This window comes from Bactrocera tryoni, chromosome 3, assembly GCF_016617805.1.
Source record: "Bactrocera tryoni isolate S06 chromosome 3, CSIRO_BtryS06_freeze2, whole genome shotgun sequence".
NCBI classification, from domain to species: domain Eukaryota; kingdom Metazoa; phylum Arthropoda; class Insecta; order Diptera; family Tephritidae; genus Bactrocera; species Bactrocera tryoni.
In genome coordinates this window covers 45146828-45163055 of record NC_052501.1, presented here as the reverse complement: position 1 = coordinate 45163055, position 16228 = coordinate 45146828, and the positions used below count along the sequence as shown (strand labels likewise).

Genomic DNA, 16228 nt, shown 5'->3' with positions numbered 1-16228 from the left:
TTCGAGCCTACATTTTTCTTACATAACATCTGAAATTTTACACGTCCTTTTCTCCCCATTTTTCTTTTTTTTATAGTATAATGAAAGTTATTTTTGTCCAGGTTTGAAATAAAATGACAAAAAAACTCCCTACAAAAATCCCCAAAAGTATTTTACTCCGAAATGGCACATTTCAGAAACGTTAAAATATACACTTTATACCTTACTTGACAGTTTTGTCACGATTCTGAGTGTTTACATGTAATATTTTCTACAATCCCATATCACATTTCAATTTCAGAACTGTTAGTAGATGTAGGTTGGAGAATCAATGCGATGGGACTAGAGTTTGCTACATAGCCCATAACGGAAACTTTTATTCATAAAGCTGCTTTAAACAATTCTGATCTCATGGTTTTATGTTATACGAGTATTGTAAGTTTTTATAAGAAACTTAAGTCATTGGACCTAATGAAGTCCTGAGTTCTAGACCTTTGGCTTTCTCTTTCTCGGCTCGATTTTTCAGTTATGTCAGTATGGATCCAGATTATTTGCTTATGTTCCGACGAGTATCTGTTTTTCATTTCACACGTTACCAAACAGTTAACCAGCTGACTGAATTTTTGATTCTTCTCAAATTCTATTAACGGCAATTATATAAACTTTTTGGAAGTCCAAGAAACTAAAAGAATTGAATATGCCATAGAATGCATCTTATGATTGAATATGGCATAGGATGAATCTTATGACAATATAGGAAAGCTAAGTTTCCATTGGACGAAATTCGTATGCAGAACGACAATACTATTATAATGCCAATCATTGTTCGGATTGTTTTTGTGCTTCCCGGAATTTTTAATAATACCGTGATATGAGAAATGAACTGCATTATATGTATGTATATATAAAAATTTTACTCACTCAACTGCTACACTTCACTCTATAGTTTCGCATTTTGGGAGTATCCCAAACTCATAATAAAATTCTCTGATTAAATGTTATGTGGAGACCTCCACCTTACTCCTTATATTTCTACAGCATTTTAAAGCATTGCCACATTATACCGACCTTACTCGATCCCTTATCAGTTCGGCATTTACATACAAGTATTTCAGTTTAATGCCACTTTAAGTGAAAACAATGGAAATAATTTGCAAAATCGAATGGAAATTTCATTGAATAAACATACATAGAAAAAGCCCAGAAATATTACATGCATCTACTCGTATATTCTAAAAGGCTCTGATAACAGTTGATCTTAACCGCTTACGAGTAATCGGCGAAACGAGTAAACGTGTTTGCTACAAAAACAAAACAAAATGGGATGTTATATTGAAAGCGGAGAATACAGACGGCCGGCCAAAAAAACAGAGCAAATACAATTTGACGACGTTCTGCGTGACTCTCTTTAACTGTGAGCGCGATTTAAGAAATATTTATACTACGAAGCTGCTAAACGGGCGATCAGTGCTGCTTCGCCTTAGCAGCCGCAACGACAAGGGTTTTCGAAAGGCGCGCTCGAGAACTTTTTCGCGACAAAGAACTGGTAATCATATAAATAGAAGAAAACAATAAGAATACAAGCAATAATAATTCGAAGAAATATATATGCAAGTTAAAATAAAATGCAATAAAATCGGCACATATCAAAATTGTTGTGGCAAATCAGTGCAAATTACATGTGTGCATATGTACAAGTGATATATAAACAGAGATGCACATACGATTTTTATAACTACAACAAACAGATAAAGTGCACGAGTACCAATCCGACCGGTAAGGTGTTTTTCATAAGCGCAAGCCAGTAGTGAATAACAAGTGACCAGTTGCTGAAACTGGAAAATACGCGTTTGTAGAGAGCAACAGACTATCTTTTTGAAGACTGACCAGCTGTATTGCGAGAGTGTTAAGACAACAAGAAAAATGTGCACAATGCAGGGGATTTTACGTAAGCATAATAAGATACATTTAATTAGTTTTAAATTTAAACTGAGAGCTTGGTGAGTAATCACATTCACAGACGGCTAAAAAGTGAGGCTTAGCAGAAATATCAGAAGACGCTGCGATAAATTATTCGGAAATATAAAATGGCAAAAACTCGTTCTTCAGTGTTGCTACATGAAGTTATAATCTAAATCACCAATTCTTCTAATAAACCAAAATACAGAAGTACCCCATAGAAGGTTTAAATTTGGGCTGCACCACACACACAAAACGGCAAATCGTAGAAATTCTGGAGCTGTCTGCAATGCAAATTTTATAAAGCGGAAAATAAAAAATCAAAAATAAGCAAAATTCCATACAAGAACTTGATTTTGAACGCCCAGTTTGTATGGCAGTTATATGCTATAGTCGTCCGATCTGAACAATATGTTCAAAGATTATGGTACCATTTTAGATAAAAATGCATGCCAAATTTTGTGAAGATATCTTATCAATAAAAATAAGTTTGCATACTGCCAGTTTGCAGGACAGCTTTATGCTACAGCGGTTCGATCTTAATAATTTTTTCAGAGATTTTAGCAATGCTTTGGGTTATAATCTGAACCAAATGTCATGAAGATAGCTTGTCATATAAAAACATTTTTTTATACAAGCAATTGAGTTTAATCGGTCAGTTTGTATGGCAGCTATATGTTATAGTTGGCCGATCTGATAAATTTCTTCGGAACTTACATTATTGCATTAGAAAATAATGCATCCTAATTATCATAAAGATGTCTCCTCAAATGAATGAGTTTTTTATACAAGGACTTGAGTTTAATCGGACAGTTTGTATGACAGCTATATGTCATAGTTGTCCGATATCCGCGGTTCCGATAAATTATCAGGTTCCTGGTGGGAAAAGGACGCCTACAAAATTTGATCGATGTCTCAAAAACTCAGACATGACTAAAACGATTCAGCTCGTTACGCTGATCATTTACACGAGCTCAAGACCCTTTTGAATTTTAAACACTACGGAACTACTTCACAGGGTCAGTAACACAAATGAGAATATCGATCGATCGACTCTCACATTCCTTTGGTGTTTCGCATTGTCTGACTCACTTTAGAACCTGGTGGTCTCTACTTCATAACATGACGGGCTTTCAAATATGCTTTCACCATTGATACGAAAAGAGTCAGGGGATCTGTTGAAAAATGTGGTAGCCATACATGTATTTGGCATTGGCTTGCTCTGATGAAGCCGATTTTGGGCTCTCAGTACTTGCGAATATTAGAAATTTCCCACCTATAGATGATATACAAAAAAATAATATTAAAATCCCCCGATTATTTTGAAAATTTCTCTCAGGTTAATGATACACATTCTCGTTTAAAACACTTTGGGAGAGAACGAGAAAGAGTAAACAGCTTATCGTAAATATTTGCTCAATGAGCGTTCTTGAAAGATCATTACTCACAAATATGATTGCATTTCGAACATTGCAGCTGCTAATTATCGCATATTTGATGACGCAATAACTAAAACTGTGAGATTAACTGAAACCGCGACTTTTGCCATTTAATATACTTTAATATATATATTATTAATATTTAATATACTTTTTAATTAAAAAAAATGTCCGTCCACATTTTCAGTTGCCTTACTGATCGCTACTGCAGCCGCACAATCACAATCCTATTACGAACAGCAACAACAAGCACAATATAAGAAACAATATGAGGCACAACAAGCTGAGTATGCAGCACGCAGAGAGCAGCAGAGCACACCCGCTTACTTGACAAGGATATCATTGACGACAACCTCCTATAACAACGCGATTTTATTGCCGCATTATAACATAAGACCAACAACAGCGCCTACTGTCGCGCACCCAGCAGGGCTCAATGTACGGTATCCAGCACCACCTAAACCAAATTATCCACTCCTGCAAGCATATTCACCGCACGCCACAGTGTCTGAACGGAATCCCGTTTGGGACAGTTCGAAACGTCAGCCGGCTGGTGTTATCGCTCCCAATCATCGGGACACATACGCGCCCAACAAATTCAATGCGAATCTTTTCCGCGTAATCACCGGACCATCGTCACAATACAACGTCATTTACTCGCCCATTTCACTGCAATTGTTGTTGGCGTTCGTTTCTATTGGCGCCGGTGGGGAGACCTATAATCAGCTGCAAGATACACTTGGACTACCTGCCAATAGAGAGGACACGGATAAACTGTTCTATAATCTGTTGCAGACTCAACTGTATGCCGGTAGTGCACAGCTAGTGATGGCGAATAAAATGTATCATAGCCGACACCTGACGCTGCAGCCGTACGTACAGCAACGTGCACGCAATTTTGACAGCGCCATCGAAGCGATCGACTTCCGTTCGCCGAATGTTGCAGCGTCGGCTATTAACAATTGGGTTGCGCAGAAGACACAAAATATTATACGCGAACTCGTTACACCAGCACAATTGGATGGGCAAACGCAGGCGATGCTCATTAATGCCATCTACTTCAAGGCCAAATGGGCGAAGGAGTTCTCTACGCGTGACACCGAGCGACAGAATTTCTATGTGACACCGGCGCGTACAGTGCCGGTCGATATGATGTACGGTGATGACACATACGCTTATGGTGAATTTCCGGAATTGGATGCCACCGGTGTGGAGTTGAAATATGCAAATTCGCAGATAACAATGATGATCCTGCTGCCGAACAAGCTTGACGGCTTGGCAGAGATGGAGCAGCGTATGCATGACGTCGACTTGAATAGTTTGTCGAAGCGCATGCTTTCGGAGACAGTGACGATAAGAATACCCAAATTTCGCATTAGCTACGACGTAAATATGAAAGCTCCTTTAACTAAGGTGAGTTACGATTAAAATTTTTATTTATTTATTTTTCCGAAAAAATTCCATTAGTTAAGTACGAAATTGCAATAAATCAAAATAGTAAGTACTATCGACAGCGTATTTTTATTGGTTCTGACATAACCACACATCGAACAGTTGAAAAAGGTGGGCGTTTACTCGTCTCTCTTCTGAAGAAAAAAGGGTGATGCTTTTAGAGATTTCCAACACTTACTTTCCTTCGTTCAATGTAGGCACAGACTTAGATAAAATTCCAAAATTTAAGCTCCTCACGCTATGACACCTCTATAACCGTTCAAAACCTCCTGACTGTGTCAGAAATATTTAGAAGGAAAAGTCTTAGTAAGGGCATCATAGTTTTAAAGTCAATTTTTGAGGCGTCTGCATTTTTGTCATCCACGCCATTAAGTCGCAACGAATTTCTCAAGAACATCTGTACCGTTATTTAATTTAAGAACATTTCTTTATAATCCACCGTTAAATTTCTTTTCCTCTTTTACATTGCAGCTTGGAATTACAGATCTTTTCAGCGAACGCGCTGATTTAAAAAATTTCTTCTATCCACAAACAGTTAGTGTGTCGCAAGTACATCACAAGGCCTACCTCGATGTCAATGAGGCAGGCTCCGAAGCGGCTGCAGCATCATGTAAGTAATTTACATCACACAAAAATATTGAATATTTATAAAAAAAATATTGGAATAACTAAATTCATTTAATTTTATCTTCGCACTCTCCGTTCATTGCAGTTATCAAGCTAGTGCCGCTCTCACTGCCCAACCGCATCATCCGCTTCACAGCCGATCATCCGTTCATGTTCGCCATTCGCAGTCCGCAAGCTGTCTTCTTCATTGGACATGTCGTTAAAATATAATTAAATAAGACTTACAATACTTTTACTCATAATTAGTAATTTATACATTCTCTAAAGAACTTTAGAGAGAACATTTTGAACAAATATAGAAAGAAACTGCACAAGAGAATCGCAAAACAAAGAGAAAAATAAGAATACTTTTAAAACTAAATACTCACGGAGATATATGTATATGTGTGTATGATGTGCAGTAATAATAAGCTTTCAAGAGCTTTCAATAAAAGTTTTTATATCAACAAACCTACAAATTAGTATTTTTCAGTTCATACAAGTATGTGATAAGCAAACTTTCTGAAAGAGAAACACACTAATTTTTGTTACAGTGTTGAAGAAAAATGTGCGTGCAAATAAAAATATAAATGTTTGGAATTATTTTTGTTGTATTCACCTAAATTTTTCTGGTAAGATGTGATGGAATTGACAGTCCTCATCTAAATAAAAATTTCAGTTTATTCCATATAATCGGTCTGTTGTGGAAGCAGATCGCTGTTCTAATATTAAAAATCTTTCTGAAAGCATAACCGTAAGGGTAAAAAGTCACTTTCTATTAAAGAGCAAACGCCGAGAGAGCCCCAACAAAAGACCCCTGATCTAGCGCTTATTTGAGAAAGCCCTTTGAACGGCTGTGTTCATCTACTGCTGAACATCGAACTTAAATGAGCTACTTTTAATTTGGTTCGAGCAAGATCAAAAACATAATCTAAAGAGCGCATGACAAGAAACTCACCACGTGTTTGTCTCTTATCCACCATTGCAAAAAATGAAAAGACAATATCGAAAAACTGGGGGAAGGTGTTATCAGCAAGGCCCTCTTCTAGTTATTTGGGGTTTTCAATAGGGACGCTACAAAAGTAGGCCGATAGGGACAACAAACGACGCCATATTTTCCCCGCTCTTTTGACATTTCTCTCAAGAAAGGTTTACCATTTCATCATGGAAAAAAATACGACCCAACAACGAGTCGAAATTATTAAAATTTAGTACCGCAATTCGGAGTGAGTGGCCTTAACTTTAAGAGCGTTACGTCCACTCTAAGGTCGTCATAATCGGCCTATCAGATCAACAATTAAACGTCTAGTGGAAAAATTTTAATCCACAGGCACAGTACAAAATATTCCCGTACCTCTGAGACAAAGAAGTCCCCGTAGTGTCGATAGCATTGCTGCCGCTAATGCATCAATTGAAGAAGACCCAAATCAGTCTCTCACACGTCGCTATCAATATATTGATATTGGCCTACATCCTTACAAGATCGAATTGACGCAAGAAGTGAAACCGCTTGGCCTCCAGAGCCGTCATATATTCGCGAATTGGGCTGAGCAACAGTTTAAAAACTATCCGAATTTCATCGAAAAATCGTCTTCAGTGATGAGGCTTATTTCTGGCTGAATGGCTTTGTCAATAAGCAAAATATGCTAGAACTAATTTATGGGCTTATAAAAGTTTAAATCAAATTTTTCTTCTTATTTTCTCGTCTTAAACTAAATCATAAAGGCAATCAAAAGTTAATGCTGGACTTTAGAACCAAACTGTATTTGGGAAAAATTTAATCATAGCTGTACTATGTACATATGTATGTATATGTACACAATTATTCGCAGCTATTATCTGGCCAAAAATTAAATATGACAAAAAGTAGACTGAGCTGCGCTTCTAGAATTTAGTCAACTATCAGGCGATAAGAGTATACATTCTTTGAAAACGTACTCCGTTTTTAATTTTTTCACTTTCGATCAAAGGCTTTCGTAACAATTAGAAAAGTGAAATGATTTTAAGGCCATGTAAGTTGCAAAATAAATAATTTTATATAAAATATAGAAATGAACTACAAAAAATTAAAACTTCCTACTAATTTCCCTTTTCTTATCACACTTGCCATCAGTCTTCGTTGCGCTCAGTCGCATTTTCGTGCTCCAGACGATCACCGCCAATGCACCGGCACTCACTGCGAAGCTCGCCAGCGATCGTTTCGCCTTGACACTGAGCACAGCGCTTGGCCTGCAATCACCGGCGCAGAATGTGCTCCTTTCGCCAGTGCTCATACAAGCCCTGCTCACACTACTTTCCTATGGCACCAACGAACAAGAGGCTGCAGCACTACGCGCCGCCTTGCATTTGCCACAAACGGAGCGCAAACAAACTGCCACACTCAATATGTCACTGCTATTGAGTTCGATGAAGACACAAGCTCAAAACAAAGCGCGTCTGCTGAGCGCCATCTATGTGCAGGAACATGTGTTATTCAAATTTCAGGATGAGTTCTTGGAAATGTCCAGACATTTTGAAACACCTACACAAATGAGCGACTTCAAGCGGAAAAGCATTGATGAGCTGAACTATTGGTTCTTGCAACAATCCAACTATAGTTGTGGTGAGGTTCTTGACCCGAAGTTGGCCGATTTGCGTGATCGCTTTGTTTTGGCCTCCGCGGCGGTATTTCACGCACCATGGGCGGTAGGCTTCAATGTGAAAGAGACGGAGAAATTGAATTTTTTCACCGATCGCACGAAGCATAAATTAGTGGATAGCATGTATGTGACGCATAAATTCCGCTATGCCGAATCAGCGCATTTGGATGCCAAGCTAGTTGAGTTGCCATACGCGAATCAGACACTCAAATTGTGGCTGCTGGTGCCCAACCAAGTGGATGGGCTGATAAAGCTCGAAGAGCAACTGTTACACGAAGATCTCACCAAGCTTGAGGAGCAATTGAGTGAGCAAAAAATTGTGTTAACGTTGCCGAAATTCCGTGCCGAATATGATGTGGACCTCAAGGGCGCCTTGAGTGCTGTTTGTTGCATAATATGTTGTTTCTGTGCTCATATATTAATAAATTTATTACATTTTTCAGTTGGGCTTCGCACGCATTTTCGATGGTGAGACAAAATTCACGCACATGTTCTCCTCGTTTTTCAATACGCGCTCACCAGCTGTGACAAATGTGCCACATAAAGCGGTCTGGCGTGTGGATGAAGACGGCGGTGCTTCTGCCGAGGATGAATTTTGTAAGTTTGACTTTTGAAATAAAAAGAGAACACTGTTCGCTGACTTTTATAATCTCTATTCTTTAGCACTCAGTGGATTTTTTAAACGCCCCATGCAGCTAGTTGTGAATCATCCATTTTACTTCTTAATAAAATCCGAAACAGCCGTTTTAATGGCTGGACACATTGTGAATGTTTGAATAAAGAAATTTCAAATTATGATACAGTTTTTTTTTTCAAAATGTGCTGAAGAATGTCCATTGTGAAGTTCAAGAAAGCCATGGATAGTAGTTCTAGGTTCCTGCGAGTGGAATATACACCTCTAAATATTTTGAGTATTACTGTACCCGGAAGCTGCAAAAATGAAGAGCTTGCTAGACAGAGCACTTTTCCTCAATTTCATCCTATTGAAAGCGAGTCGGTTTTTCGATGTCTTCTTGCGTTCTGCCGTTGGACCTTTGGACTTCCATTGTGCGACCGCGAGATCCTTATGATCTGTGTAAAGCGTAGAAGGTTCTCCGAACCATTGACTCTTAGCAAAGCCAATCTCGTCACAAGTGTAGGTGTTCTGACTGGACACTGTCCAATAGATTTACATACGGCACGCCTCAATATTCTGAGGCATGCTTTTAGCCAAAGATATGTATATGGAAGAAGGCAAGGTGGAATTATCTTCTCACTTCGTCCTCTATTGCATGGCTTTTGCCAGACTGAGATTGAAATATCATCTTTGCGGACTTAGCGAAGTGATTAGAATGGATTTTAACCGCCTTAAAAAATTTGTGGTAAGCTCAGAAAGCTTCGTCTATTATAGTCGTCGGCAAAAGACAATGAACAGCTTTAGTGTTGCTATGAATGTAGTGTTTCCTTAAAGAAAATAAAAACTTCAAAAATAAATAAAGATACTAGATAATATGTATTATATGATGATGTAGAAGTGGTTTTCAGTATACCGGCAAAACTTGCCACTGGGTCAGTACGAAATAATGTGACTTCAAGCAGCGAATACGAAAAAATACATATTTTACCGAACTGGTTTGGTTAACGGAGATTTACAAATAACGATGAATAGAAATTAAACAAGAAATCAATGCATTTTCGTTTTATTAAAAAATTGTATTTCAATGCAAATATAAAAAATATAAATGAAATATATAAAACTATATTGTTGTTATTTTAATCAAAACAAGAACCACAACAATCTGCATCATCGTTGCCAGAACAGATATCACCGCTAAAACACCATTCAAAACAACACAGAAATAAACAAAAATCGTCCGCAGGCGCTTCAATTGCAGTCGGTCCCACTGACTCTACGAAACGTGTTGCTGAGGCCGGTTCTTTAGCAGCATTTTGAAGCCGCCTTTTTTCTTCCTCCAAATCCGTAAAGGTACACTCTGTCACGTGTATTTGTTGTTCCATCTCGGAGTAGCTTATGGACCAGCACCAAACTTACACTGCACGAATCAGAGAAATGAACTTAATAAACCGCTAGCTTAGATTATAGTGATGCAATGGACAAGATAAATACAAAAATGCGTGCTTAAATATTGCGCATCGATATTTCGCTCTTCATATTAATAAATTTCCCTCTTTAACCGATCAATATTCTGCAGCAGTTTGATTACTCGCTCTTTGAATGTGCAATGGCGACAGGTTCCTTGTAGGAAATTCACTGCTGAAAAACCCAAAGAGAGAGCAATTTCACAATATTATTTTTTAAAATAGATTTTTGTTAAAAAAGTATTTGACAATTGCCGAGATGTTTTCGAATTATAATTCACTACCATTGCAATTTTTTCATTCCTTTCAACTTAAATAATAATTTGCTAGATGAAAGTAAAGGTCAATGACTAAACTTGAGAAAAGAGTGTGCTCTTCACTCTTAACTTGCGAATGAGTTTATTTAATATATCATCCGTCAATTAGGTGTGAAATAAGAATTAAAATTCAAAGTAGAGAAGTAAATGAAAAAATAGCAAAAAAGAAGGCTTAGTAAAAGTGAACTACATGTTTTTCCTACAAGGCTTACTGAAAGAGCGCTATAAATTGCATTTGCAAATAGGTGAGAGAACTTGTTTGCGAATGCAAGCTAAACGTCAAAGTATTTAAAAAGAGCTTCTAACTGATTCATTAACAATATGTTTCCGCAATTATCTCTCCGAATAGAATTTATGTGTATATACTTGTATGCTATATATTATAGACAATTAATAGGAAACGAAACATGCATAAACAATTTCTTGGAAATTATGATTTTGCTTACATTTTGTTTACCATAAACAAGATTTTCAACTTTTACATACTTACATTTCATAGTTGAGTTGTTACAGTGGTTAACAAAGAAAATGAAATTTAAAATTTTTAATTTTTATGGCAACATATTGATGAAAACGGTTTATATATCACCTAATACAAATCGAGATACCACAGATAAAGAGTATACATATACATATATTTGATAATAAGAATGACCAGGCGCGTTAAAATCCAGGTGACTGACTGTCTGTCCGTCTATCGGTGCAATTTGTAACTGAGTAAAGATTTAAATATACTGACGGAACTTTGTACACCCTTTTTTTTGCACAATAGAAGGTTGGTATTGCAGATGAACCGAATCGGACTCTTGCCACGCCCACAAAACGCCTCAATGAAGGGGAAAACTCTACTAAAATTGCAACAAAATTATTATTCAACCTTATTATTAATTGGTATGACAATTGGAAAAATAGAACACCTACATACATACATATATGTACATACTTCCCATGATTTTTTCTTTATGATTCTCTCATTTTACAGTATACATATTTACATATTTATAAGAGAAACACCAATAAATGTCTCAGCTTAAGGGGTTTTATGCTGTCAGAATTTTCAAAAAGTAGATTCTTTTTTTAATTTTTTTTCTTAATGCACATACATATATTTAAGAATACCCAAAGAATTTTTTATCGTTGCGGTGAATATTTTCGAAGTTACACGCAAATTTGAAGAGGCGTTTCAGAGTGCTTGAAGTACAAGGCCAAATTTTGGAAAATTTGTTTTTTACGGCCAGTGCTTATAGCTGACTTTTTAGCGAAAATAACAGTCAATCTATCAGATATTATTGAAATTCGCGGAGACTCATTTTCTTATAAAGATCCTTAGATCCCTGTTTCCAAATAGGAAGTTCGTCTCACTAGCACGTAGCGGTATATTGGATTTTATCAATATGCTGGAGCTACTTGGGTTGTTGTGATTTAGTAGAGGCCACAATAGACCTAAGGTCGTGGTGCAATCCTAATATATTTATCTTAATATTTTAAGATTATAAGATTTAACCAAATGTGTAGGATAGTATCGAAACGAACAATCAACTGGTACTCGTTTAAATCAATTGCAAAAGCAGAGAGAAAACAGCAAGCAATTATTCGACTTCAATGAAGTATCAGCTGTTTGCCATCTAGTGAAACTCAGTAAGTTTCTTATCAAACACACAATTGGCATAAATTACTTATAACGGAAGCAGTCAGGTGTACAGGTTTTTTGTCGTCTTTCAATATGCATAAACATTCTTAATAAGAAAGCAAAGCTCAAACATAGAGAGCCGAACCGAAGATTGATACTTTAAATTTATTTCCAAATGAAAATAAGATGTATGAAGTTTTATTTTATTGGTTCTTAAATACATCTGCAAATTATTTTGAAGAAGTCTTTGCCTTTAAAGCATAGCTTTCTGTACTAATCAAGCTCCGCAAATGTATATACGACAAACCATATCAATTGTAGTGTGCTTGGCTAACGAAGTTCTTTATCAGCTGATGAATAAGAAAAAAAATTGGGGTCAGAAAGTTACTCATTGATATGCAGCGAAATAAATTTAGAGGCTGATTCATACAAAAATATTTCAAGAATAAACAAATTTACATTAATACATACGAGTATATATGTATATGTATGCATTTAAAAATGCTCATTTGTTTACTGATAAGTTCTATTTGTTTTTTTTTTTTGCTCTTCTTAAGCGAAAATTGCACAAATCATAAACAAATAACACAAAAAACTTATACATATATACAAACAAACATACATACATATATATGTGTATAAATAATTATATTGCATATATATGTATTTATATACATATACATATTTACGAAGGTACTTGAGTTCGCTTTTCAGCTTTCCTCAACCACTTAGTCGAAGTTGTTAATTAGTTTCGTAAATAGACAACTGTGAGCTCGGTAGAAAGTGACTGCACTTGAAAAAATTTATATTGATATTAATTGCTCATAAATCTACATATTTTTTCGAAAAGAATAGAGAAATGATAATAAATTCTCTAATGAAAATTCAATCAAATATATAGTTCCTCAAAGACTTAGTGTCCGATTTTGACACTATCTCCTATTAAGAACCAATAATTTTACATGTTATTGAGCATGATAAAAGACTTTCGTGTATTACAACAAAACGCTAGACAGTTATAAAAGCGCTCCATTCAGTTAATCTCAAACAGTCCTGTAAATATTTTCTATCATAAAAAGTACTCACCTGACGAATCATTCTCAGTTAAAATCTAAATAATGTTTACAACGCTAAGAAGTATTACTATTACTATAGAACTAATGGGGCTTTTAACCCTACAGAGATTAAAATACCTAGAAACAAGATTTTCGGAGGCCTTTTTTCGAAGATATTTAACGACTTTCTTTTGAGGCTCCCCGAGAAAAAACCTGTCAATGCTAAACTCACATAAGTTTGAAACATTTCATACCTTCAAGTAAAAGCGGAAAGAAAATGGGCCAAAACAAGGTAAAGCTTGAAATTCATGTCATTTATTATTGAGTTTTCTTAGAGCAGAAATATTGCCACTATAAATATGAAAATGTGACCCACATACAAGATAATTATATCATTTGATTCTTGTAGAGTTATTGAAGTGAGAAAAACAAATATTCATTGCGCTTTGCTCAAAGTCGCTCTCAGTTATAGAAAACGATCTAAATTGTCGTACATGTCCTTTTCTCTACAAGAAGCTGCTCATTTGTCGGAACCGCTGATAACGGACAACCTTGGCATATAGCTGACATACGAACTAACCGATCAAACTAAAGTTCTTGCAAGAAAAACTTTTTTATATGATAAGGTATCTTCACGAGTTTTAGCTCAGATTATTAACCGAAGCATTGCTATAATATCTGAAGAGTTTGTTAAGATCGGATCACTTTAACATAAAGCTGTCATACAAACTGGCAGATAAAATTCCAATCCAAAATTGTATGCAAACTTTATTTTTTGCAAGATATCTGTACAAACTTTCGGATGAATTGTTATCCAAAACATTATCATAGACTGAGAACGTATTGTCCAGATTGAACTTATGGATCAAAATCAAGCTCTTATGAATGAATGATTATGAATCTAAAAATATAAAAAATGCTGATTCATAAAATCAATTATTTACATTAAATATTTTTTCCAGTGTAGTAATTTTCTCATACCACCTAATCAGCTGCCGCTAGTCTAATTCTTTGACGAATTAAATATATGCGTCAGTGCCGCGAGAAGTTCGAGATTTGTACCAAGCGCTTAGTCGTAATTTAGCGTAACAGCAGTTCGGAGCCTAAGCGTCGCTAATCGTTACAATCGAGTCTTAATTGAATACACACACCGCGCACAGCATGAAATCACTATTATGTAAGTGGGGAAAAAATATAAGATGATTAAAATCAATTCAAATACTCAAGGTAAATTATTATCATCTTCCTAGTTTTGGCCGTATTAGTCGCGCTGAGTGGTTGCCTGGTAGCTCATGCCGCCACTTTAGGTACTCAAAGTGAAGCTACTGAACGCAATCTTTTTGCTGCCGATATCTATCAGGCTGTCGCTTCGAATCATTTGGGTGAAAATGTCGTGATCTCCCCTGCAGCCATACAAACCGCCATGGCCTTGGCCTTCTACGGCGCCAAAGGACGCACCGCAAATGAAATACAAGCGGGCATACGGCTCGGTTCGGCCAATTCCGATGATGTGGTGCGTCGTTTCAGTGCTTTTCAAACTGCCTACACACGCAGCAACAATTTACGTTTATTCAACAAGATCTACATAAATGAGAATTTGGAATTCAAGGCTAATTTCCGCGATGTGGCACGTCGTAGTTTCGAGTCGGATCTCGAAACAGCCGACTTTCATCCGCCCTACAATAAACGCACCGCCGATCGCATTAGCAAAGAAGTGCAAGAGAAAACCTTGAATAAAGTCACGAATATTCTACAACCGCAACTGTTAAATGATCTAACGGAAGGTGTGATGGTCAATGGTATTGCCTATAGTGCACCCTGGTTGAATGCCTTCAAAGCTGATAAGACAGAACGTCGTGAATTTTCATCCGGTGGTCGGCGGTCAGTGAATGTGGATATGATGTGGACGGTAAATAATTTCCGTTATGCTGAAGTAAATGAATTGGATGCAAAAGTGATCGAACTACCCTATCAAAATACTGAGTACTCAATGCTTGTGTTATTGCCGAACCAAATGAACGGTTTGTCTAATCTTGTACAACGTTTGGTGGGCAAGAATTTGGTCGGACTTGTGGATAGTCGCTTGAGTTCGCAAAAGATTGAGTTGCGTCTACCTAAATTCGGTTTTGAATTTGGTGTCAGTCTGGAGGAGCCATTCCGTAAGGTAAGTTTTTGATTGTCAAAAGATATTTAACTTATTTAGCAGTATCTAAAAAATTCTTAACCCTCCAGCTCGGTGTCACGACTATGTTTACCCGTCAAGGCGATTTCGGTCACATGTATCGCATGTTCGTCAGCCACTATATCAATAGCGCTAGCCACAAAGCATATGTGGAAATTACCGAGGAAGGTTCAGTACCTTCATTGGAATCCGGTGGTAATTACCTTCTGGCATATATAAATATTTTTTCTAATCTATTTTATCTTTTAGGTATAAAGAGCTTTTTGACCTTCTCACGCCCAAAATCTTTGGAAGTGGATCATCCTTTTGTATTTGCCGTTAAACATCAGGACTCAATTATTTTCATGGGTCATGTGACACACAATGTTTAAAGAATTTAGGTGGGTGTTGGAAATTCTCTAAAATTTTTAACTGAACGAAAATGCTTTCGATTGAAATTTAGGCACAAGTGTTATTAACTGAACTACTATTTAATGTACAATATATTCAGTGAGAAAACTAAGGTTTAATCTTTCAAAACAAAAATTTTTTGAGTGCAAACAAAAATAAAAATACTCTTCAGATTCCCTACCACCAAAAAAATAAACATACTGAACGGACTGTTTTACGGGATTCGCATGGTTTGATCCATCCTTTGTTTTGGAGTGAAGATGAAGTCTTAGTCCATTTTCAGTATCAATCGCCTATCTATGGTTTCGAGCTATCTCCCTTTATGTCAGAATTATGTAAAAAAATAGGCCTATCAATTTTTCGTTTAGGTCACCATCATCATAGAGAATGATGGAACCATGTTTTATGCCTCTCAATTGATAGTCAATGTAATATGATTTGCCTCACCCACTAAATGTTATAAAATTTCCGAACTAATATAGTCTAATATTAATATTAAAT

General features: G+C 36.4%; 2 protein-coding genes across 2 annotated transcripts; both read left to right on the top strand.

The window, feature by feature from the left end:
* Window positions 1-1451: 1451 nt before the first annotated feature.
* On the top strand, window positions 1452-15708 carry LOC120770620. Its single transcript, XM_040098221.1, has 9 exons — window positions 1452-1927; window positions 3565-4790; window positions 5301-5439; window positions 5542-5661; window positions 7549-8456; window positions 8518-8671; window positions 14406-15319; window positions 15388-15532; window positions 15587-15708. Exons 1-9 carry the CDS (start codon window positions 1903-1905, stop codon window positions 15706-15708), a joined length of 3753 nt encoding a protein of 1250 aa, XP_039954155.1. The 5' UTR covers window positions 1452-1902.
* On the top strand, window positions 7360-8869 carry LOC120770352 (antichymotrypsin-2). Its single transcript, XM_040097755.1, has 4 exons — window positions 7360-7447; window positions 7549-8456; window positions 8518-8671; window positions 8738-8869. Exons 1-4 carry the CDS (start codon window positions 7432-7434, stop codon window positions 8848-8850), a joined length of 1191 nt encoding a protein of 396 aa, XP_039953689.1. The 5' UTR covers window positions 7360-7431; the 3' UTR covers window positions 8851-8869.
* Window positions 15709-16228: the final 520 nt, after the last annotated feature.